General features: G+C 41.2%; 1 protein-coding gene across 6 annotated transcripts in view; it reads right to left on the bottom strand.

Annotated features, from left to right (window-relative positions):
* MEF2A (myocyte enhancer factor 2A) overlaps positions 1–25406 on the bottom strand; it is an 80402-nt gene that overhangs the window by 34623 nt on the left and 20373 nt on the right. For 5 of the 6 annotated variants that reach the window (XM_064669157.1, XM_064669154.1, XM_064669156.1 and 2 more), the window contains exons 2-3: positions 12136–12334; positions 7604–7807 (exon numbers count right to left, since the gene is read on the bottom strand). In XM_064669157.1, coding sequence (XP_064525227.1) covers positions 7604–7807; positions 12136–12189 — 258 coding nt within the window. In that variant the 5' untranslated portion in view covers positions 12190–12334. Of the gene's footprint in view, positions 1–7603; positions 7808–12135; positions 12335–23582; positions 23755–25406 lie in introns of all 6 variants that reach the window. The other variant, XM_064669153.1, reaches the window with a different exon arrangement.

The raw sequence follows: 25406 nt of genomic DNA, 5'->3' as shown, positions 1-25406 counted from the left end.
GCAGCAACACAAGGGCTGCAGAACACACGAGACCAGCACAGCTGGAAGAACTTGTTCATACAATAATTCTGTCTTTGTGTGGCTGCCTGCATGAACTCCAGCACTAACAAGCTCTGAGCTGTTACAGATTTTCTTGGAGTCAATTTTCAATCCTGCTTAACACAAGGTCTGCAGAGCAGCTAAATCCAGCCCTGAATGTCGGACACGTGTTCCCTGAGCAGTGGGTGTGAGAACCGGACTCTGTGTGTCTGCCCTCATTTCAGAAATAAAAACATTCTCCAAACACGGGGCAGAAGCAGTTGGGAAAACATCACTGGCACAGCTGGGAAGTAAATAGAGGATTTCATAACAGAGGAGAATCACTGCCTGTTGTAGGGCAGATTCTGCAGAGTTTTTGGGAGACAGGTACCATTTAGAGGCCCTCTGCTGGTGTTTCACGTGGATTTGGGATTCTGGTCCTGCCAGCAGCACAGCCACCTGATTCCACCTGATTCCATAGGCTGTCACCCATCACCTCAGGGATTAGTTCATTAAAAATGAGACCACCACAGCAAATTTCAGCTCCCAGCTGTACAATAACCCCACTGGTGTCATGTCACAGGACAGGGAGCAACCTGGACTGCACAAAATTCCTGGTGGTAAAACACCAGCCAAGTATAATCATTATTAGCAACAGAAACTTCTATAAAAAGCTGCTTTCTAGACAAACTTCAGGTGTCTGTGTGCTTTAAGCAGTGACTAAATCTGGAATTCATCAAAATTCAGAATAACAGCAGAGCATGGTAAATTTAAAGCACCAGCACTGTTATAAGAGGTAGAAGAAATGTTGCATTCTTAACCCTAAAACACTAAATTTAATCACTGGTTTAGATTCATGGGAAGTGCAGCTTTAGAGTATTTGCAGGTAAGACAAAGAGGTTTCAAAAAAAAAAAAAATCAAAGTCCATCCTACTTCTGGCAATTCTTTACATATCAGCAATGAAGGAATGCAAAATGACATTTACTAGGAACAAAAACTTTTTTCTACCACTGTCAGCTCGCTTAAAGTCACCAACAATCTGTCATTTCAAAATAAATAAATAAAAAGGCACGTCAACATTAGTCACCAGTATGTCCAAGGCAATTTCAGCACAGGCAAAGAATTAAAAGAATATTTTAAAGCAGAACAATTACTTTGGGGATTAAGTGTTGAATGTAATCTCCCAAATTTAAAAGGAGGGGCAGAAATAAGATACAGACACCATTAGGAGTGGTAACTGTTCTGTTCAGCACAAAATACACAGGTCTCTTCGGTCACTACATTCAAAACACATTCTTGCTACCTTGACAACAGTTTAATTTTTCAAGAGAGGTGTTTCTTCCTAACCCAGGAGTGAGAACTAAAACCCCAAGGCATAACCTGTTTACAAGTCAGGTTTATAGTAAACACTTCTACTAGAAAAAAAATAGATTCAAACCACTATACACAGATATATAAAAATGTGTGTGTGTGTATACATATATATATATGAGCTTTTGATGACTCATATTCCAGACCACTTCAGTTTTCAAGTATTTTCTCTCTTTTTAAGGTAAGCTCAAAGAGATTTTAGTCCTTAACCATCCATAAATCCTCCTCAATCATCTCCTTAAAATGTCTCAGAGGCATTTGTGTGCCATCTCAAGTTATTTGAAATGTTATATGCAGTATAATTACATTTACATAATCATTTAGCAAATCAAGCCCAATAATGCCTACACTTTTCAGCATCATGAGCAGATTACCAAGTCCTTTCCTTACTTCACCAAGAACATTTTTAAGCTTCCTCCTTCTTTTAACTGTGTAACACTTATTCCCACAGTGACTGGAGACCAAATCAAATGGTTTGAACAACACAAACACATAACATTCCTACTAACACATGGCCTTCTATCAGCCCAAAAGCTTTTTGCTTTTTTTCTTTCTTTACTCTCATTAAGTCTTGCCCACTTCTGGCAGTTCTCCATCCAACAAATAGGAAGGAATGCACAACAATGTCCATGGATCAGCACTGCCAACCTTCCTACAATCTCCAGTGTGTGTTTGACCATCTGCATTCCTGGTCCCACCTCAAAGCACCATCTCAGTTCTATAAAACTGTGTGGATATTTCACATAAATTTGGAGGTTTTAGTCACCCACATTCAGCATCAGTTTTCATTTTCAACCAAAGCTGGTTGTAGGGCATTCCCTTTCCTTTTAAAATAGAGTTAAAAGCTTTCCATGTAATTGTCTTTTGAAACATTTCAAAGAAATAAGTATTTTTTAAGAATTTCACCCAATTTCCCCATCATATTTTTTAGCTTTGAATAGCAAAATATGGAAGCCCAACTTGCTTGCCAAATCCACATCTAGATGAGATACACCAGGGACCCACCAAGGAAGGAAAATCAATTAACTGAAGGTCTTTCTCATCTAATCCACATATATATTTAGATACAACTCCCAGATCTTCAATTTCATAGGAAGCCCACCCAAATTTAAACAAAAAGAAGCAATGAACCATTTCAGATGCCACCAAAACAAACTCCACCGTGTGACACACCAATAACAGCTCAAAATACACATATTGGTTATTCCCAGCCTGGAAAAGCAGCAACGCTGGGAGGAGGTGGCGAAAGCTGGATTAAAAAAAAAAACAAAACCCAGAGAGCTTTTGGTTTATAAACACAGTGTTTCAACACCAACTTTTGTGTTTATGCTCCCCACACTGTCACACTTGTCTCCTGGCATATGCTCCATCTGGCTGGGGAGATGCATCTGCTCCCTCCTGCTGCGGGCTCTCCACGTGCAGCTGAGCTCGCCCCGCTCCCCGCCAGCCCACCCTGCCACCACGGGGCTGGGACTGAGGGACATGGATGGCTCCTGGAACAGCTCCTGGTTAAGAGTTTGTGACAAGGCAGAGGGGAAAATGCCCTTTTTTGTATTCTAATGCAGCACCTGTTACCTGCTCTCTGTCTGAACTGTGGCACCACCACCCTCACACCGAGCCATCACTCATGTTCCTGCCCATTACAGTCACTGTAAGATATTTAACACAAGCACCCAAATCACTTGCTGTCCTGAGTATGTTTGCAATAATTACATGATACAGTTTAGGAGAGGTTTCTTTTATAGTTTTAGTTCCAGTTTTTACTCCAGATCACTGCCTGTTTCAAGGACAGCTGTCAAGAATTGGGGTATAAGCTCAGCCTTATTCAGCACATTACACCACACTGCAAACAGCATCAAAGTGCAGAGCACAGAGGAGGCTCATTAACTGACACCCACCCGGAATTCTCCTGGGCACAGATGCCAACTGGAAAAGTAGGTCACATTTTAGACAGGCTCCTAAAAATCCACTCACTGCAGGTTGATGAGGTGAGGTGATGGAACCAGCACAGCCCATCCAGGCCACAGCGAGGGGAAATGAGCCCTGTTCTGCTGGAACACTCAGGGAACATCAAACCATGGCAAAGAGAGAAAAGGCTGAGCTGAACAGGCAAGAAGAGTCATCTTCAGGCCTTGGCTCCCAGGAAAAGGGAGGCTGGAAGAGAGGGAATGACTGAGCAACTGCTGCTGTCTCAGAGTCTCATGAAGGGTGGAAGGAGCCAAAATGGAAGTGGTACCTTGTACAGAAGCTGTAACAACCTTAACACACCCTGCACTAAAGAAATGTCTGTTCATCTCCCAGTTTTCCTTTGGATTTTAAAATTATGAACACTCAAGATCTCAATTGTCTTCAATACATTAAAACATTTTGTTGACCATATGGATACAGAATCCTGATAAAACCTGAAACTATTCCCATTTTGCTCTGCAAAAGTACTACTTTCTTCAGGAAAAATAATTACTTGTCAAGAATAATCTGTTACAGGAAAAAAAAAATCCATGAATATTAAAGCACCGAAATGCTTTAACACCTACAGCAAGTCCTTCAAATCACAGGCAGTTCTTCAGTGCAACAACCTGCAACTGTGCCAAGGTGGGTTTGTAAAGCTAAATACATGATGCTGGTATTTCAGGAATTCAAAGCACACACTGAGTTTAAAAATCTCAGGTTTTTTTCCATATCCCTACATGATCCATCTAACCTGTCCAAAAGCACTGCCCTGAATGCAAATAACTAGGAAAAAATAACATGAATGAAACCTTACAAGAGACCAAAAACTCTCTCACCTGATGTGAGAAGTATAATTTTCTCCAAGAGCAAGAAACATCAGATAATTTTTTTGAATGGTAATTTATATTTCTGAAATCACAGAAAAGGATTATTTTGGAATTTTAACAGAAGATACCTTTTTTTTTTTTGCTTTCACGAGGCTTAAAGAAAACATTACACTCATCAGCCCTGGAGTAAATGCCTTTTACTAAAAGGGCAGGAGATGAGCAATCCTAACAACAGTCCTCACCAGTATCAGCTGTGCTCACCCCCCATATTCCAGAGGGATGCAGAAACTAATCTAATAAACCCATCAGACCAATTGTGCCTGAGCCTGACAAGCAAGGAAGTATTTCTGCATAGACATGTGGATGTTCTGAAGATTTGAGGTGTTTCAAACAATCCTGTTTACCCTGTTCACGTGGGTTTTTTCAACACTGTAAAACAGATTCAAATAGAAAAAAAAATGAAATAAAATCAAGGATCACAGAGGTAGAGATCCAGCTCAAAATGCCACACAAATTCCAGGCCATCTGTCACAGGATCTTCTGCCTTAATGTAGCAAATGACAGGGAATGGTGTATTCCCAAGTATTCTACTGACATCAGAAAATTAAGCTTACATTAAAACTAAATTCTAATTTGCAATTCCAGCTATTCAGAAGTCTGATTCTGCCTAAAAACCATGTTCCTTACACCCATATCAGTTATTAGGTACCAGGTAGCTACGAAAGGGAAAAAATTGTAATGAAAAAACCCATGACATGAAAGAGGTAAGGAAATGAGGTTGGGCTGGGTCAGGCTGGAGGGGGTTTGGAGCACCCTGGCCTAGTGGAAGGTGTCCCTGCCCATGGCAGGGGGTTGGAAAGAGAGGAGATTTAAGCCCCTTCCAACTCAAACCAGTCTGTGGTTCTATAATAAACCAACATTTTATTGATGGGTAAAGTGCTTAGAAATTGAGTGGGGAAAAAGGAGGACAAGGAAACACTAACAGAAATAAAAATGATACCAATAAATATACATAAAAAAGACAAAAAAGTTAGAAAAGAATAGGTCTAGGACAGCAATAGAGCATTCACATCTACAATAACATGTACAGTGAAAGACATAAGGGCATGTATCAAAAAAAAATCATAGTATTCATTTAAGATGCCAGTGCTCTCCCTCCTACTATGTTTTCCCAAACATTCCAGCAGCGACAGAAGACACCAAGCTCTGGGCATATAAAAGCAATTCCTCTGCCAAAGCTGAGCAGGAGACAACTCTGAGGGGAAGTTGTCTCAGCGATTTCACTTAATCATCTACAACATTGCACTGAAAATAAGGAACAGCACATTTGTTTCTTCCCTTCCACGGTTTCTGGGCTGCCTGGAATTAGCTTTCCTTCAAACCCAGAAAATCCCACCCTCCTCATGCACACCAGGACCACAGTGGGGCCACACCAGTTCCAGGGGGAGCCCCCATCCCAATAAATGCCATTTGTCATGTCCAAGGAGGAAAGTGAATTACTAAACTCTTAACTAATATCTAGACATCAGCTGTAGCTCCTTATAATTATTTATTCCAGCTTGCTTTAGTAAGGATTTGACAGATTTCAGGCTTTTTTTTAGTAATTTTCATTTGTTAAAGCAGAATTTCTACACAAGTACAATAAAGAGAAGCCATTTTACATTGTCCTTCCAGCATGTTTCCAAAATGCTGGGGTTGTAACTCAGCCTCTATCACACTCCAAGCACCCACCAATCCAGAAAGGAAAAAAAAAAACCAAAATATTTCACAGCCAGACTAAAGAGCACACAGGGCTAATCTGAAGAGACAGGAAGATGCACTCCTGAATTACACTATGTTTGAAAAATGGGAATGAAATCCCAAATGCCACACTAGTGTAATACAGAAAATCCACAGAGGAAAATTAAAGAATCTGCAGATGAGTCCTTGCATGTTCCCCCCGAGCACATCTGCACTGCTGCACTGACTGCCCTTCTCAGGGAGCTGTCAGGGGTCAAGCACTTGACACTGGGAAGAAAGCCCCTCCAACAAAAAGAACCCAAAAAAAAACAGGCAGCCTCTGTGCAGAATTACTTTGAAAGAGTCCTTAGTCCTCGTGGTGTGGAGAAGCACTTTTACCACAAGTCCCAACACAAAGAGGCCTTGGATGCAGAACAAGACTCAGCCTGACTTGCAGCCCTGTCTCAAGCTCACATCTGTCACAATCAAAAGCTCATCCTGAAATAATCAGGTTTCCCCCTCCTCTGCAGTGGCCATCCCTTATTTATGCTAATCCAGTAACTCAGTAAGAAGCCTTCAACTCTTTCCAGCTTGTATTATATCCCTCTCTTAGAACTCAGTGCTGAAGACAGAAGTTAGGGAGGGTTTTTTTCTGATCATAAAAGACAACTGACAAATCAGCAGAGAATCTTCTCAGAGAGAAATAAAGCATTTGTGTGGATCTCAGTTTTGTCAATCTAATTCTTGCCTGCAGACTCATTTACAAGATCAGCAAGTATCATATCCCTGTGCTCTGATCCCTTGGCAATAGGCTCCTCAGCTATACAAGGCTAATCATTATTCCAAAATCATTCCTAAAAAGCAAGGCATTTGTTCAGAAGACAACTTCAGAATTTAAATGAAAGCCTGAAGTCAGCCACCTGTTTTGGTCTATTTACAGGACTGCTGGAGACACGACTGATCTGAAATGCAGTTACAGTACATCAAGGCTCCAATTGCCAAGAAAATCCTTGAATTCCACTGCACCTAATATAGAAATTATGTACTGAAAAGAGTTTCTATTTAAAGCACAAGCATTATAAAAGTAGATGAAACCAATACCTTTGAGTAAATATATTCATGCTATTCTATTACTGCAGAAACTGCAGTCGCTCTGCTGCTGGTTTAACTCACATAAAGAGGGACTGGACACATTTCATTTTGTTTGTTCCATAGATTCTCTTTTTTGGTTTGGTTTTTCTAGGCTGAACAGGCTGTGGGTGATTTGATCTGTGTGCAAGATTTGACTGGTAAAGTCACTACCACCTGAGAAGAGAAAAGGGGCCAACTGTCCACTGGGCAGAGAGAACAGAGAGGACACTCTTTTGACGTTATTTCTCCATCCAATTGATCTTTTTTCCCCAATTAAAACCTTGAGCAGTTCTCCTCCTCCCACCCCCAGAGGAACAACCATCTTTCACACCTCTATTTCCACTGCCAAATGTGATTGAAACCAAACACGTTTCCCAGAAACTGGCAGGGGGCGGAGGGCAGATGGGAAAACAACATGGCTGGAAAGACAACTCATTGCCTCAGAGAAACCAGGCTGAAAGCAGCAGTTCACATCTTATGACAAGGTATTTAAATAACTGGAGAACATCTGGTTAAAATAGCCTAAAAATCCTCTCCATTGCTCTACATTGGGAGATAAGAGTGACGGGTCTGTTCAAATTGTTACCTCAACGATGTCTGAGTTGGTTCTGCTTTCGTGGGGCTCGTTGTATTCTGTGTATTTTAGTAGCACTTTGTCCATGTCAGTGCTGGCATACTGAAAGAGTTTGTTAGAGCTGTTAAAAATGATGAGTGCTATTTCACAGTCACACAGTACACTCAGCTCATAGGCCTTCTTCATTAATCCAAACTTCCTCTTGGTAAAGGTGACCTGGGGAAGAGAGAAGAACCATTTGTTTGTTGTGTAAAAACACGTGACAAGGGTTTGAAGGATGGTCATCAAGGAATACTGAGCCTACACTACTTATTCCTACTGTCATGTGCACAAGCTTAGCAGAAGAGCTGACTGCAACATCTGGTGCCACTTTTAGGGCCCAGTGATCTGTACTGGACTAAGCTAAACAATTACACACCCCTCATTTTTCCACTGGTGAACAACCACCAAGGAGAGTTAAATTTGGAAGGATTCTCTACCTGCATTTCCTGCTGTTCAACAAATTTCTGAGTATCACAGAATTTTCTTCTGTGGTACTTGCAACCTTAATTCTAATAAAATTGAGGAAAACAGCACCAGCAATGGAAGTAACACTGTCACCATGAAATATGATTTTTAATTATGCTAAGCTAAGAAATATTCTTATTTTGCTGATCTTAAATCATCTAATCAGATTCACTTATATTTTTGACTTATTTTCTGCCACCTGGAAACATCACAAAACAATTGTTCTGTCCTGCTAGAACTGCTGGGGGGAAATAAATCCATTACAGACCATCACAAAGGAGCATTTGCCCATCAGGGAAGGAGGAAACAGTTATAAAAGTTATCACTGATTATGGAAAAAAGGTTTAAAAAATTATTCCCTTCACAAGACACCAGTTAAGGCTATAAAAGTATCAAGGCATGTGACACCCCCTTGTTAGAGCCCAGAGCATGAGTGACCCACACACCCCACATTTCACAGACAATACTCAATGTGCTTTTGCAAGACAGGAATGAAGTAAGACACAAGGAACAATCAAACCTGTTTTTTGGGTTCTATGGTTTATGTTAATTACTTAGGTGTACACCAAGAAAATTCTGTCTATACACACCTCAAGGCTTTTTTTTTTTCCCCTGAGGTGATTATCTCATGCACGTTACTGTTTTAATATTATCAATAACACGAAATATAAACTCTTCTTCCCACCACACCAGCAGTCTGAGAGTTGCACAGGTACAGCTGTTCTTCTTCTGACACCTAAAGGTTATTACCTGAGTATGAGCAGGTGTAGAGAGGTGCTACTGTTCAGTGTTTGTCAGGAGAAAGGCACCAATAATGAGATGTGTGTGTGCTGTACCAACTTCACAAGTCACTGGACTGAAGGTTCACTTCCACTGTACAACCCCAGACAAGGGCTCTTCATTTCCTGCCTGAAATTGTATCTCTCTCACCTCCTGAAGGGCTGTTTTACTTGTGCCATTCTCAGCTGGCATCAACTTCTCACTCTGTGTGTGGACCAGCCCCACCACCACAGCACCCCAAGCCTTACCTGAACGCTCGTGGATTATTTTAAATTCCATTTTCATTTCAGAACTCAAAAAAAAGTGAAATTAGTTCTGCAAATTTTTTTTCCTTGCCATTTAGGATCACACCAAAAGCAAAAATCTGTCTCTTTATTGCAGGTCAATGAATTTCTCAGCACTATTTTAATATTCCTTAGCAAAAAAAAATGGGTGAGGAGGAGACAGCAAAGGCAGCAAGATCGAGCTCCTTTGCTATCTAATTTACTGTACTGGATTCTCTTCAGCTTAATGAAGATAAATGTCCTACAGCTCATTCAAGCAGATAAGGCTGCTTAATTAATAATACAATGACAGTCTCCTGACAAATTGTAATCCCCTGGAGTAATGGTCTATATATTCTGTTTTGAGCTCACATACAGTCCCTCAGAAAGAAGATGCTTCTGACAAAACAGGAGTTTTCCTTCCCACATAAATTACATGGACTTACTCTGCAGGCAAAGCTCTGTCTCCTACTTATATATTCCCAAAAAAACCCCTAAACATCATAATAAACACCCAAACAGGACACCACATGCAGGTCCAGGAGTGACTCCTCACCAGCTCCACGTGCCTCAGAAACCTGACAGGACACACCTGAACAAACTCTAAATTCCCTCCTTATCTGGGTCAATGAAAAAAATCTCACAGTAAATATCTTATAAATGCCCAGAGCATCAGGGTGTTTTATTATCTTAAAACTCCATTTAGTGGTTACCAAAACCATGGGACACCTGTGGGTTAAAGATCATCAATACCTCACACATAAAAATAAGATTCCACTAAAAAAAACTATTCAATCTCCTTAAAAACTTTTAAAAACAAGATGCAGTATGTTTGCATTTCTGAGTTTCCACATTAAAAAAAATAAGGTAAACCTAACTCCTTTTTTAAGTTACAGCTTAAAACCTCTTCCTAGTCATTAAAAAGCCCAAAAAGATGTTGGCCAAAAACCAGCCAGAAACAAAACTTAGAATTTAATCTGCATATTTTGCTTCAGTCACAGCAATGGTACAAGTGGGCTAAAATTTGATACAAATACATTGATTCTCTTGCTCTCCATTGTTTCAATCTGAACAATGAGATGGAGATTCAGAAACCAAAAAAAAATCCCCCTGAAAGACAGAAAAAAATACCTCAACAAAGTCAGGGTAGAATATAATGACATTTCTATTTCGAGCTGAACAAAACCAAGGTTGTGCAACTCACACCAAAAAACTTAAAAAAAGGGATGAGAGGGATCAGTTTCCAGCTCTTCAGTGTCCCTTAAATTTTAGAGCAAGATCCAAAAAGCACTGAAGTTATTAATTCATCTCCCTTTACTACGTGTACTTAAGACATTTATCTACATCAAACACACAGTTACTGGGTGATTAAAGCTGTTCAAACACAATACTTGGCTCTCCCCCAAACTCCAATAATACTTTTCTTGCTATATTTAGACTTCTCAGAGTTTACATTGCTTTAAAGTGATACAGGGAGGAAAACAATCCTGATTTCACAAACAAAACAAAGGGCTCTGAGCTGATGTGTCAGCAGTGAGAGAGTCCCCTGGAATTCTGACACTGCCCCAGCACAAGTTGGTGCTCAGAAGTTAAAAAAGCAAATCAAATACCAGGAAGGGGTACCCCACTACATAAGTCCATGTTTTCCATGGATCCTGAATTCTGGGCCCTTTGGCCACCAAAAATAACACAGTAAAACTGCAGAAGGTTTAGGGATAAGTTGAAAGAGGTGTGGAACAAACTCTGTATTAAAACAACCAAGGAAGCAAGGCCTGAAAACCTCATTTTAAGAGAAAATAAGCAAAGGTGGGAGAGTTCACAGAACAACAGGAACATGGACAGACTATACAGGGAGTCACTGCTGCCTCTTCCACAGGAGAATGTGGAATAACTGAGGAACTGGCAGAACCAAGACAAAGGATAATGAAAAGGTGTTTTTTGAAGCAACAGGTAACAGACCTGCAGGCAATTCTGGACAAAAGGTGTAAATGCTGCAACGTTTAAGGGCTCAGAGGAGAACTGACCAAGTTCCCTGGCAGGGGGGCAGGGAAAACAAACACAAAAAATCCATTAATGGTTACTAAATATACGGAAACCACATCCAGCTCAGGAAATCCCTGAGCTAAGAATAGTTGGGAGCTGGAAGAGGATTAGAGTGTGTAACGTGTGCACCTCCAGCCCACACAGATTTGCCTGGGACTGTCACAGGACAAGAGACACCTTTGCTCTGGGCCACCAGGACTGTCCTAAGGATCACATTCCTAGGATAATTTTCCTTAAAAATGGGAGCTTCCAGATATCCCTCTGTGTATTTCAATTTAAAATGTAGTAATGTAGAAGTTAAGAGGAAACACTGCTGCTGGAGTCATGAACCTTTGGGACCTGCCAAGCCCTCTGTTAGGGCAAGAGCAGCTTTCCCCAAAACACTCTCTTTGGAGCACTCTTCCCTTCTGACTGACCATTTTTGAAGACTGTTGTAGCAAACAGCTCTTACAAGAAATAGAAATCAATGCTTTTAAAAAGAATCATGGTAACACAATTCAGGACTGCATCACTGCCCCAGCAATGTCAAACTCCTCTGCCCAGAAGCTGCAGCAAATCCCTTCACCAGATCCTTCCAGAATTCCTCATCCTTTCTCTGTCTCCAGCAGAAAGAGTTCCCAGTAGCAATTAGATCAAGTGAGGTGACTGTTTCCACACACTCCTCCAGCCCACTGGAAGAACAGCCCAGGGTAGCACTTCAACAGGAAGAGCAGTTTTACAGTCAATATGATTTAAAGTAGTAATTGATATTACTTAGAAAGAACAATTTTCCCTTAAAACCTGCACCACTGAGACATTTCCTATTCATATTCTGGCAATGGTATCTACAGAGAGATGAAGAGAAAGCTCAGCTTTAGAACAATGAATTAAGAAGAAAAGAATCTATTCCAACTTTCCACTAATTTTTAGGATTCCTGATGAACTTGTTCATGCAGATTCCTTGTTCCTCACCTGTCTGTTCCGTTCATCCATTATTCTCGTGATCTGTATTTTCTTCCTCCCCATTTTTGGCCTCCTCTGTCTTTTGCTTTGCAAGCCAGAAATGTACTAATCCAAGGAATGTCCCTCTCCAGTATTCTAACACATGATACAGTTTTCTTTTACTCTGTCTTCAGCTTGAGAAACGGTTCCTACTTCTTCTTATAAGTACCTAAAAAAAAGAATTGAAAAAAATTAATTGATAAATTAATAAGGAGGAAGCACCATTAAAAACGTGTAGGGTCATAAAACATGGGCATCATAGAATTTCAGTGATAAATCAAGTATTTTCATTAGTAAAATATTATACCACAGACTTTGTTCCCATTAAACAAACTCCAACTGGTTGGCAGCTTTCTACCTACAAACTACAGACTTAAAATGACCAATAATTCCATACACTTCCAGTTGGATGCCTTAAAAATATAGCTGTCACAGGGGTGATGCTCATCACTCTAAGCTTTAGGCCTTGATTGAGGTTTCAAACATTTACCCACCAAGTTTTGGTAAATTCCATTTTATAATTCAGGAAACTTGAAAGAGAAACACTTTGTGTTTCCTGTTTCTCTTGTAAAATTATCATAAAGATAATGAAACAAAGCCATGAGAGCACCAAATTTCTGTTCCTAAAACTAAATTACATCTCGTTTTGTGCAACAATATTCGGGGTTTCATTGGGAAGCAAGAGGGAGAAGGAAGCAGGGAATTTCTTTACTGAAAAGAGACCACAGAAAACAGCTTTGCAACAAAACTATTTCATGGCTACCAAGACACCACTGAAGAATTAAGACTTTGACACAGTTCCTCTCTCTACAATAACCTGTAAATTACAATCTGCCAACACCCAGGACCAGTCCAGCCCCCGTTCCTTTTTATGCTGTTCACAAAGCTAAGGGCACATGCAGCTGGAAAAGCCAGGGTGCCATCAGACTGGAACAGTTAACAAACTTCAAACCCATGTTCAGTGGGAAAAAAATTGCTAAGCCATATTCCAAACACACTGCTTGAACTGCAGGGCAACATCAGCTGAAGAAAACTGAACAACAATTTAAAATAAATCACCTCTAGAATATAAAAGCATGAAATAGGTGCAGCTTATTTATCTTATTGCCACCTAACGCTCATGAAAAGGGGTAAACGTCAGTGTTAGCTGATAACCTTTCTAACATTCCAACCCAAAACACCTTTTCTTCAGGAAAAATGTCTTCCAAGGTGCTGCTGAGAAAGAATTAACAGCTAAAGAAGAGCTGATGAACCGACCTCTACACAACCAAGAGCACACAGGAAATATTTCACAGGGAAAGCAACAGCTGGCAAATAGATTTGTACCGGTTTTGTTTAAAAGAAAACAAAAACACCACACACAAAAAATATCCACTGCACTCCAAGCTTCAATTCCCTAAGACATTCGGCTCAAGTCAGCTGCCACACTTGCTTGAAAACAAAAGAATTCTCAGCCCCTGCTACGATCACACATTAAATTTAGCTCTGCAAAATTCTGGCTGTTGCCTCCCCTGAACTCACCTAATCAAAGGGTGGCTCTAACCAGCCCTTAAAATGGGTTTTCTCCTTCGTGCAGGGCTTCATTTTTTAAACCTACCATGTATTCCTGAAGCAGTTCTCTGAATACAAAACTGCCAGATTCCTTTGCTTTTTAAAAGCCCCCACCATCCCAACACAGTAATATCAACCACCCAGGACACCAGGGATCCACCTGGTCCAGCATTTGATCCCTGGCTACCAGCAAACATCACTGGGATAGTAAAGGAAGAACACAGGAGCAGAGTAATAATACACATATCACTTCAAAGCAATATTTATAAACCACATTCTCCACATATTAAGTGATTTTTGAATCAGGAACTTCTGGAGTCATTCTGCCTTCTGCAATACATTCAAAAACAATTCTATGCAGTGAATAAAATAAGGAACTCAGGGGAGAACAGGGAGAGAGGAAGATAAATATGATGAGAGATTATGCAATATATATACCCAGGGATATAAAATAAGAGATGCACAAATGGTTGGTATGAGCTAATGGAAGCAACAGTAGCAGAGAAACATTATTATCTGCTCTATGTTCCATTACAAACAGGAAAACTGGCAGTAATTTCCATCAACATTTTGTTATAGTTTTGGGGTGTCATTTGAGTATGTTCTATTAGGCATAAATGCAAGAACCTGTTTCCCATTTATGACAGTCCACTTTCCCTCTCCTCTCAGATCTCCTTTCCTCAGCCTTCAACGCTTTCCTCACTCAGAAATTCCCAATTCCTGTTTGCAGGTCTGTCCAGCCCAGGGCCAGCTCTGCTCCCTCTCCCACAGGTTGCCATGGACACCAGAAACCTGGAATGCATTTGCCAAAGGAGGGGCAGCATCCCTGTCACTCTGCAGTCACTCACAAGGTGATTTTCAGAGCTAAGAACTGAAGCACAAGTTTGGCTGAGCTCAGGGTAGAAAGGACCTTGACACTCTGCAAAATCAGAGAAAACTGCAGCAAAAAGGCACTTTTCCTGCTCAGAACATCCAAATGGGAAGTTACCCCCAGTGACAAAGGCATGTGACATTTAGAGCATGACTTTTCCATTTTCCAATCCTTGATCAGAGTTGCAGCTTATTTTCTATCCTCACTGGCAACAAACCTGTGTGAGAAGATACAGGACTGTGCTTACATCAAAAATGTAACTAGCAGAAGTTTTAACCAAGCAATGCTTAATTCACAAAGCCATTTAATCTGAATTATCAACAAACTTTTACCCAAATAAAGGAAAACTTGCAGACAAAGATCGACACACAATTTTTTCTGAAAGTAAACGTGGAACTAGCATGAAATAACCTTGATGAAGGCAGAGTTCTACCTCCTTAAGTGACAGAATCCAATTCCAGCCACCAGAGCTGCTTTGCTTTACTTACCTGGGCACACAAAAGCAAAAATTATTTTATTCTGAAGAAGGATTTCAGGCATCTATGAAACAACACTTTAAGCAGAGAAAAGGGAAAAAACCCCATGTGCTTCATGATGAGCTTCCCACAGAAAATAATGTCAGCTAGCAATAACAGCAAGAAAAATTGCATTTGTAGCTGCCCAAGTAAAAGCCTCTGTTATTGTTTAAAAGTAAACTATCCCAAATTTTCTGGATTTATTCCCTTCCCCAGCACATGTGAAAACACCCCACTAATTGCTGACAGACAGCAGAGCCACACACAGAAATACACCCTCCCAACTGCACAGCTGCAGAAATTCAGATGAGTTCACTGTCAGGTTTGCTGATGGTTCCATAAAGCTGAGAGAGGATGTAACTTTAAAGCAAGGAAACTGTATTTGACCTATTTAAAAAGCTTCCTTCAAGGGTTCAGTGGAAACAAATTATATCTGTGCAAAGCTGCACAAGGTCTGGAAGCCTCCTGGCAGAACAGGTTAGGGGAAAAACTGTGTCAGAATTCTGCTCCTTCCATTTATTTTCCTTTTCTTTCCCTCTGACTCGTTGTTTTCTTGAAACTTCCCTTTCCCTGGGTGGTTACAGGTTCATGTGACAGTCCCTGTCTCCTCACAGCTCATTTACTGCAATGCACACAAAGAAATGAGTGTCCTGACGTCAGAGCATTTGCATGGAAACACAGATCTGCAGGGATGCATCTCCCCCTGCTCAGCCCTGGGTATGGTGCTAAACAGCAGATCATTTTTCTTACAGCAAGATTAATAGGTCTTTTTTAGGCTTAGAGGAGCCTGTGCAGATGGATTTGTAGATTTGGCCCCTAAGCATGAACTGATGGGCACCCAAATCATGGCTGGACCGGACACTCGCTGGTTATTCCAACACTTTCCACGTTTATGTTGCCAGAACATAAATATTCCCATTCAGAGCAACATGGAGATGAGGTCCAGCCCACGTGGTGACTGCTGGACACTAACAGAGTACCTCATTTTCCTGTAGTACCTGCAAACACGTCCCCTCCCTCAGCCCTGCCCACAGCACTGAGTGAAACAGGTAGAAAAAACCTGGAGTCAAATAATGTCTTCCCCAAAATAATTAATGCAATGGTTAATGGTGTCATGGAGCAAGGTCAAACCCCATTCTCAGACTTCACCTCCTTATCCAGAAGTGAGAGATGAGCACGTTTTCTTTTTCAGAACCTCAAAGAGAATGCAAACCCAGATAAACTATACAAGTCCAGCCACCTTTTTTCCCTAAACCCCAAACTAATGACACCAAATACATTCACTCAGATCTGACAGTGCTGAGAGCCATGGGATGTTATCACTGCACATTCCACCAGCCCTGCTCCAGAAATCAGTGCCACCACTTGGAGCTGGATTGGAAAATAAGGATTTCCAGCAAAGGGGCTTTGGGTATTTTATGTCTGCACTGAGCAGAGACCACACTCAGACCCTGGCTGGGTTTTTGCAGAGGTGTGCAAAAAACAGTCATGAAAATGTTTCCTACAGCCACATTTCCATGGCCCTGTCACCACATATTGCTCTAAGGAATGTCAGATCTAACTGTAAAACAATCCCACACAGCCACCCTTTCAAAACAAGGGGACACGTTGTCATCTATCTCTCCCTTCTTGCTGCACCACAATCTGAGGAAATAAATCCTTTTTCCATCCTCAGTTTAGAAGCCATTCTTCTCCACTCAGGCAGAGCCTCAGTAAATGAGAGTGGCCTCACAGCTCCAAGGTCCTCCTCACCCAGTGACACACAAGCATTGTTATAAAACAATAATACAACCCTCGGCCAAAAGAACTTTTTCTTTTTTTTTTTTTTTTTAAAGTGGGACAACGTAAAAAACAGGAAGCCATAAACAATTCTTTATTGATATTCTGGTTTTATGCATCATAAAACACTTGTTTCTTTCAGCTGGGAAGAACGAGGCACATCTCTGGTACCAGACAATTTAAATAAACTGTACTTCTGAGATTTGTGGAGTTTTGCAACCAAACATGGTCCTCAGCTTCCACACTAGCAGCAAATCTGTTTTGGAGCTTCTGGTTTCTAAGTTACACAGCTTTTCAAATGAAGTTTTGAAAGCATAATAGAAAAAAACAATCATGAAGTATTTTTGAGGAATACTGTCTTTCTGAAGAACTGCACCTTCCAAGTGCCATTTACATCTATTGTTGCTCAAAAGGCCTTTTCTGATATTCTCTTCCATGCAACGAGTCCTGCCTAAGATGAAGAGCAATGACTGTATTTTCTTGCAAACAGAACCACACAAATCTGAGCTGCAAGAAAGAATGGATTAAAATTCAAGTGCCTGCTTCAAAAACGAGTTTTATTACTCCTAGAATACACTTTTTTTTTTAAAAGATACATTTTCCTGAGCTGACAGACCAGTTTTCAAGAGCTCTCAGCATCACCTGTGACAGCACGGGCACTCCTGGATAACATGACTGAAGTGGCCTTGTCCAGGATCAGGGACAGCCAAGAATCCTGCTCCAGTTATTTTCAATTAAATGGGTTAAGATTTCAATAATACTCAACCCTCAAACTATGAACTTTTTCTTGTCCTACTGCTGAAGTCCAAAAAATATGTATCATGTTATTCTGAGCATTTTTAATTTATACTCTCCAGAAACAAAACAGTCATTGTCAAGCTATCTGTAAAAAAATCATACATCTTGAGTCTGTATTTTCAAGTGACATTAAATTCTATTTTAGTATTCCCATCCATAAATGTGGTTCTGGTATTTTCTACAATAATTTATCTTTGCATTCTCAAAAACGTGTTAGAAAGTAAGATCTGGGAACTGCTGAGCCAACAGTGGGGAAAAACCACAGAAAGAGAACTAAACTTTCAATACTGGATTAAAATCCAATTTTAGATACAAGCAGAATGTAAATTATTAAGTAATCACAAGAATTCTGTTGCCAGACTTCTACAAACAGATTAAGAAAATAACTGTATGACTGAATAGCTGTCTGGAAAACATGCTCCAGAGAGTTTCTCAAGAAACTTGTTCCTAATTTGTCATGTAATTTGTTGAAAGAAGTGACTTTTCCATGGGATACAAAAATAGCCACAAACAAAGATGATTTGGGACACTGTTAACAAAACAAACCCCAGCATTAAAAAGCTGTGGCCAAAAAGCCTCATTTCCTAGTGAATGAACCACAGCCTTTACAACTCTGTCAGTTTGATCACAGCTTTTAACCAGATAAACCCTTTTTTTTTTTTCATTTACAGCTCTTGGAAAATTAGTGCTATTAAAAATCAGATACAGAAATCTAAACTTCAGTTTAGATACCACTGCTCCCTAACAAAGCAGAAGGGCATTTGGAGGTATTTAAGTTGTTTAGAACTCATTAGGTGTTTGAGAACTTTCAAAGTGCCACTGAAGGAATTGAAACCCGGGTTTTAAACCCGGAGCCGTCTGTGCAGCACCAGCCACAGAAGGAAGGGTTCTTTCCTGAACAAAATGTACACATCAAATACATTAAATGTATTTTTGAGATCAAAAAGCATTTGCCTGGACGTTATCAGGAACCTGTAATGGCAGAGGAACTCCCAGGTGGCCAAAAAAATGGCACAGAGCCACTTGTGTTGTCCCAACTCCTCTCTGCCCAAACAAAGGGAGTCACCAGCTGTGCCTCCCAAAACGCTGCTAAGAACATGTCCACCGGAGATGGCTTTAAATCATCCATCATTGCACCCACAACAACGAGCTGCCACAGGAGAGCTCTCCTTTGTCACGGGAGACAAAACCCTGCGAAATTCATTTCTTCTGTTAATCCTGGGCTGGGGATCACCAAATCCTGGGCTGGGGATCACCAAATCCTGGGCTGGGGATCACCAAATCCTGGGCTGGGGATCACCAAATCCTGGGCTGGGGATCACCAAATCCTGGGCTGGGGATCACCAAATCCTGGGCTGGGGATCACCAAAACCTCGCTGCTGTTCTCAGCAGGGAAATTAATTTCCTTTCTTTCAAGCCACTCCAACGACTCCAAGAGTGAGAACAGACACCCTCACATGCTCTGGTGATGAACTCAACAACAAGCACCTCACAGTGTCATCAATTCAAAGGCTCATCTTCATGGTTTTCTCCATCTTACAGTAAGAGAATAAATAAAATGCATTTACTGGGTAGGACTGTGCAGTTTCCTATTCGTGTGTTTACCAACCAGAATGGAACTTTCTTCTGGTTTTGCAACATCTTAACACTTCATTAATCTTCAGGCTCACTGATGCATCTGCAGATAACACCCAAAACGTGTTTCATACCCGTTAAGTCACGGCTTTAAGGAAAACTATCATTGGGAAATCTACTTCCACAAGTCTTCCTATTTCATCAGTTGCCACAGTGACACTGCAGCTTTAATTACAGCTGCCTCGGCTCGGGACTTCTCCCACCTCCACGTGAGTCTATCACCAGATCAGAGAACGCAGATAATCGTATTTTGCATAGCAACAGCGTTTGGCAGGGGCGCAGCTCGTTATCTCCGGGTTCTCGCAATCCCCCAACCCCTCTCCCACATCGCCTTTATCTCGCCGGGGATCGGCAGAGCTCAGGAGCACTCGCTGTCCCCAGCCCCGCTCGCTCGGCAGGGACAGGACACGTTTGCACAGCTCAGTTCTGAAGTCCTGACTTCATCTGCTCAGATCGCTCTGAAATTCGAGACAAGCTGCTTCACGTGGGGGTTTTTTGTATGTGTGGTGACTCATCGTTTTCATCATTTTACAGATAATTCAATTTAAAGTTTTGCTCTGATTTTTTTTTAATACAGTGGGAGCAGCACTTTAAACATCAGCAGCAAAATGTCAAAGTAACCTTAATCCAGGTTCCTGAATTCAGGATCCAGACCTTAATCCAGATTCCATTTCTACACGGACATCCTCATCCATAAGGAGCACTGTCCTTCTTTTTGTCTCTGAGAACATGATTTCAGTAGATTATCTTTTCTGAGGAGTCCTAAAGTTTTTCCTGTGTGCTTTTCTGGGCAGATACTTATTTTACAATAATTTAGAACTTCAACAAATAACCTAAATACAAAGAACTGAACATTCATAAACCAAAACTAGACAAAAATATCCCTTTCTATATCAGCTCTGATTTACCATAACCCCATATCACAGCCACATTATCTTGCAAAAAAACCCCAAAAACCTGAAAGCACCATCAGGAAAACACAAATACAGCGTACAACTTTTACACATGGTCCAAAATTAAACGAGGTGCCAACGGAGATAAATCAAACACCATCCTGACATAAGACTTAGGTTTACAAAAATCAAGACAAGCAGAAAAAAATATTCAGAACACAGCACATGCTGCGGGGCAACGTTAGGAGATTTATTACCCTTATCCTTCAAATACTCTCTTTAAAATTGCATTCAAATTTTGCAGGCTGCACTTCAGTTTCCTTGTAGCAAATGCCAACCAAGCAACTCTCCAGTCTGGTAAAAGTGTCTGTTCTCAGGGTATTAGAACTGACTGGTGTGGGACTAGCAGAGTTTCCCAAGGCCAGAGTAGAAACTCGAGCAGATTTCTCCTTAGGAAAGATGTACAGAAAAGGAATTTTTTTTTAGCCTCTGTTTTTCAGTTTCTCCTAATGGGAAAAAAACCCCACAGAATATAAATTATGAGGGAATCTTATTTAACACAGAGTTGACCTAATGTAGAAAGCTTGGTGCACTTCAGCAAACTGATTTTTCTGATGTGGAGCAGGAGTTCTACAATTCCATGAAGTTCTGAACACTTATAGTGACTACACTTATAGAAATTATTCCTTACTTTTTTACAAAGAGTCCACTGCCTCCAAAGTACAAACTGCTGAGGTAATGCAGGACAGCAACCTCAGCACATGCTCCTGAGCAAACACTTCCAGCTGAGCTCAGGAACGGGATGGGACACAAAGGCAGCCACAGCTTTCTGGGCTCATACCTCGTCCTACAGAGTGTCCTCAAGTCAGGCTGCCAACCCAACAATGCCAGATTTTAGGGAAGTTCTCAGCAGGGGACAAGTGTGAGGAGATGAGAGAATGGAAAATTGAAGGATTATAAACAAGATTCTTCCTCGTGCACGTTGAGCCCTCACATGAAGGGGTTTGGCTTCCAAGTTTGGCCTCAGCAGTGGCTCTGTGCCGCAGAGCATCGTGTGCTCCTGTTCACACTTGGGAAACCTCTTCCCAAGGTTTTGCTCACCCTCACTTATCTGCTTCTTCCTGATCCTCCAGATCAGCTTTCCTCCTGCCCTGCACAACCCGCAGGCTCCAACATTCTTGCCCAACTCCCATTTGTGGTTTTTCTGTTTGGGTTTTCTTTACCTGCTGTGACAGATTCTCTCCACACCATTTCTCCTCCTTACCAAACACACATTTGCAGTATTCCAGAGGATTCCACAGAATACAGGCACCACCACCCCCCTTCTAAAAGGAGCAGGACGAGAAAATTGAGAAAAACAAAAAAGATATCACACATCAAAGAATCTATAAGAAGCTTTAAATCACTGAACAATTATCCAGAAAGCTTTCTTGATAATTTATTCCACGTCTGATTAAATGACAGCACGCAGTCATATTGTTGAAGTGCAACAATTATAAACCAGACAGACACGACAACATAATGCTTCAAACAGCCTGCAAGGCTCACAAAGACACTCAGCAAACCAGAAAGACGCCCACGTGTTTCTAACCAAGATCAGTGGCAAGTTTCTCTCTCTAGAGCTGCCACAGCCTTTGTTCAGAGCTCAATCTCTGCTGTTAAAACTCAGATACACCACCAGTTCAAACTTCTAAATCATTTTTTTTAAACTATACTGTATTTGTAAGATATTAAAACCAAATTTCAATGGGTTACTCCCTTCCTGAATCCTTTGAAGCAAATAATCCTATTATATTTAAGTAAAATAAACTCCAATTACTGTTGGTGGGGGAGCCACAGCAGAGCCAAGGGCAGGTCCTCTCCAGACATCCATGGAGAGAGTTTCTAAATAATCCAATGGTTTCAGAACCCAAGGCAGACAAAGTAGCAAATAATAAAATGATGTACATGTGAGATTAAGCCACTCAGCTCCATCCCAGCTGTGATATATTGAAAAGCTGGAGGTATTACCCAGGCAGAGCTCAGGCAACACCAACGGGCTGGGGAAGATGGTGCTGAGCACAGCTCGTGTCTGACTCCCACCAGCTCTCCAGTGGCAGCTGCCACTTTTAAAAGCAAACTGGGGGGAAACTCCTTATGATCCAAAACATTTTATTGGTCCAGGTACCTCATAACCCTCCTCTCAACAGTGTTACTGCCCTCCATTTGGACATCTATACTCTTAAAATCAGTCACAAGCTAAGACTGTCCAAACTGAGTACAGGGCAGGCCATTAACACCAGAAGTTTAGTACATTAATAGAAATACCCCAACACTTAAACTTAGTGTGGTAAATTGAATTTTTACTAAGAAAAGAAGTGAGAATATTATTCAGAATGTTTTCTACTTCTGCATATAAATCATCTTCTTTTTTGGCAGGTGATGTCTGGTAGTCTGGGCATTCACATGTCATTAACATTAACCCAGCCACTTGGATTCTCTTGCAAAAATGTCACCTAAACTACACTGACAACAGCACATTGACTTCTTCAGGTAAGAACTGCAATCTGAATAGACACCTAATTCTAAAAGTTAACTTTTGAAACTATTTTTTCCTTAGCAATGGCAAGAAAAGAGCAGACACAGTTAACACGGTTTAGTTGGTAAGTGGAAATTCAGGCTGCTACAGTAACTCTATTACTTGCCATACCTGTAAGTCAGAGCAAATGAGAAGAGCTAATTGTTTCACCTTTCTTGCAGATTGCTGCAAATAGAAAATGAAGTTGTTTGACCCTAAGTAACATCAGTGCTTCACAGCAAAGTACGTGATTCAAGTGGTGGAGAGCAAGATGTATCAAAATATCTCATTTAACAGCTTCTGGAGTGAAAGACTCCATGACTATAAATAGAAGAGAGCGTTCTCATCCATTTGTTTCCATTATTGTACGACAAACAGGAATCCTCAAACCTTCAAAAACATCTCAATTTCTCTTCCTGTCAACAAACCCTGACAAACAGGTTACATGAGCAGAGACACCGAGAAGGTCTGAGGGAGGAGAGGCAGCTGAGAGCAGTTACAGTGAAGGCCCAAAGAAACCTGAACCAAGGTCCCAGGCAAGAACCAGTCAGTGACCCCCACACAAACACACAAAGCCCCTCTGGTAAACTCCTGCACAAATAAAGCACTGCATCACTGAGCAGCCCAACGAGAGCAAGGGATACTGAGAAAAGCAAGATATTGCACAAGTTGGATCTTAATGTATTTGAAGGGCAGCTGGCCTAGTTTCAATTGCATTAAGTAGCCAAGAATCTGAAGCAGAAGCCCAGACAGGCTCAGATCATTGTAGACTTCCCCTCCTGAAAATCTCTTACATTTAAACAAGTATATTGGTTTACCTTTGACATGAAACATTAGATGCAAACTGGAGCTGTTTGAAAGTGCAAGGGAACATCTTCATCTTCTCTACTGAGTCAGCCAAGGACTATCTGATGCCACGACTGCCTAGACCTGACAATAACCAGGATCCATCAGGAATCAGACACTACAAATACAGCTGCCCATCCAGACCTGCAATTATGCATTAAAAACGGGAAAAAAAAAGAAAAAGAAAGGAGAAATAATTATCCTCACTATCAAAGAAACTGCCAGAAATACAAAGAAGCAGCCCTGAAACTGCCTCAGAAGAGAAGGCTGCATGATCTCCTGCACTGTTCCATGGTCAGAGTGGACATCTCAGCATTTAATTATTGCATCAGTGATTGAAACCTGCTCAGAAAATTACACAGAACAGTGCCTATTTCACACACACTGCTGGATCCCTTCCACCCATGCTGTCATCTGCCTCATCTCTGACAAAAACCCAGCTGAGAGCCCCAGGAACCACATCTGAGCAAAGCAAACACACGGCAGTCAGCTGTGAATGACTCCTTGAAGGTATATTTTGCACAGAGCAGTTGCATCCTTCCATAAAACCCGGATACTGCCCCTAACCCAGGGAGATGAAGGTGTGCAATGTGTAAGTTCAGACACCTCAGTCAACCCTTCAGCTTGGAGGTGAGTGGTTAAAACCAGTGTTAAACTCCCTCATGTGAAGTGACAGACTTATTTAGACATAGCAATTATTTTCTTTATCTAACAGTATCACTTGAGAACAAGAGCAAGAATCTGCAACCTTTCCCATTCCCTTCTGGTATGGCAATAAATAAAGCATTCTGTCTTCCTGAAAAAAAAAACTCTATGTACTTACTTCCCTAAGAAAAACACCACTGATACATTAGATATTAAATACATTCCTGAAAGTGGATTCTGCACACCAGGATCAGATGCTAACAACTGTTTTACATGACCTCATTTTATTCATTCTAGGTAAATAACCTATGAACATGATCATATGGAGTTACATGACCCAAACTGGCACACAGTTCATACACAGCCCTCAGGAACCTGCTGAGAAGCATTCCTGCACCTGCAAGAAATCCTAACTCCTCTTAGAAACCTTCATTGTTGGGCACTCTGGGCCTTCAGGACATGAAAGCCTTTCCCTGCTGACTGGAGGCCCTGCAGCAGCTGAAGCAATAAATATTGACAGGGAGCTGGCAAACAGCACATCCCTGAGCTCCAGCTCCGATTTCACCTCCTCAGCACAGGCACGGCCTGCAAGGGGCAGCAGAACCAGGCCTGTTCATCTCTAACATTGCTGCTTTTGCCTGCACTGGAGGTGTGTTTTCCCCTCAGACACACCTTCGAACACTCCTGCTTTTCTAGACCACCCTGAAAATCTGAATTATCTATTAAACTGCATTGCAACACAGGTGTAAATTAACACAGCTCCACAAATCACGCTGCAAGAGGCTTTCAGCATCCAGTTCCATCCTGCCAGGCTCTTACAGGATGCTCTGCAAGTCTTGCACATGAGGCCACACGTTGCTTAATAAAAACTAAGCAGTCAGAGCAAACACTGCAACAGCTGGATGCCAAAATATGAGATACTCCTGGCAGCACAGGAGAAATGGAAGCAAGAATTAGTGAACTGGATTTTAATTAAGAAACTCGATTGATGATTTGAATTCTGCTTCTCTCAGTTCTAATCTCCTCTGCTCTGAGGTAGGATCCAGAAGCTGTAAGGAAATGCATTCAGATGTGTTTAAGGAAAACTGAAAACAAAATATTTAAGACTACAAAGTTCTGTCTTCCCACTGGGAGAAACGGAACTTTCCAGC

This window comes from Pseudopipra pipra, chromosome 12 (assembly GCF_036250125.1).
Source record: "Pseudopipra pipra isolate bDixPip1 chromosome 12, bDixPip1.hap1, whole genome shotgun sequence".
Taxonomy (NCBI): Eukaryota; Metazoa; Chordata; class Aves; order Passeriformes; family Pipridae; genus Pseudopipra; species Pseudopipra pipra.
Note: the sequence above shows the minus strand (reverse complement) of the source record. Positions and strands in the feature narration are given on the sequence as shown.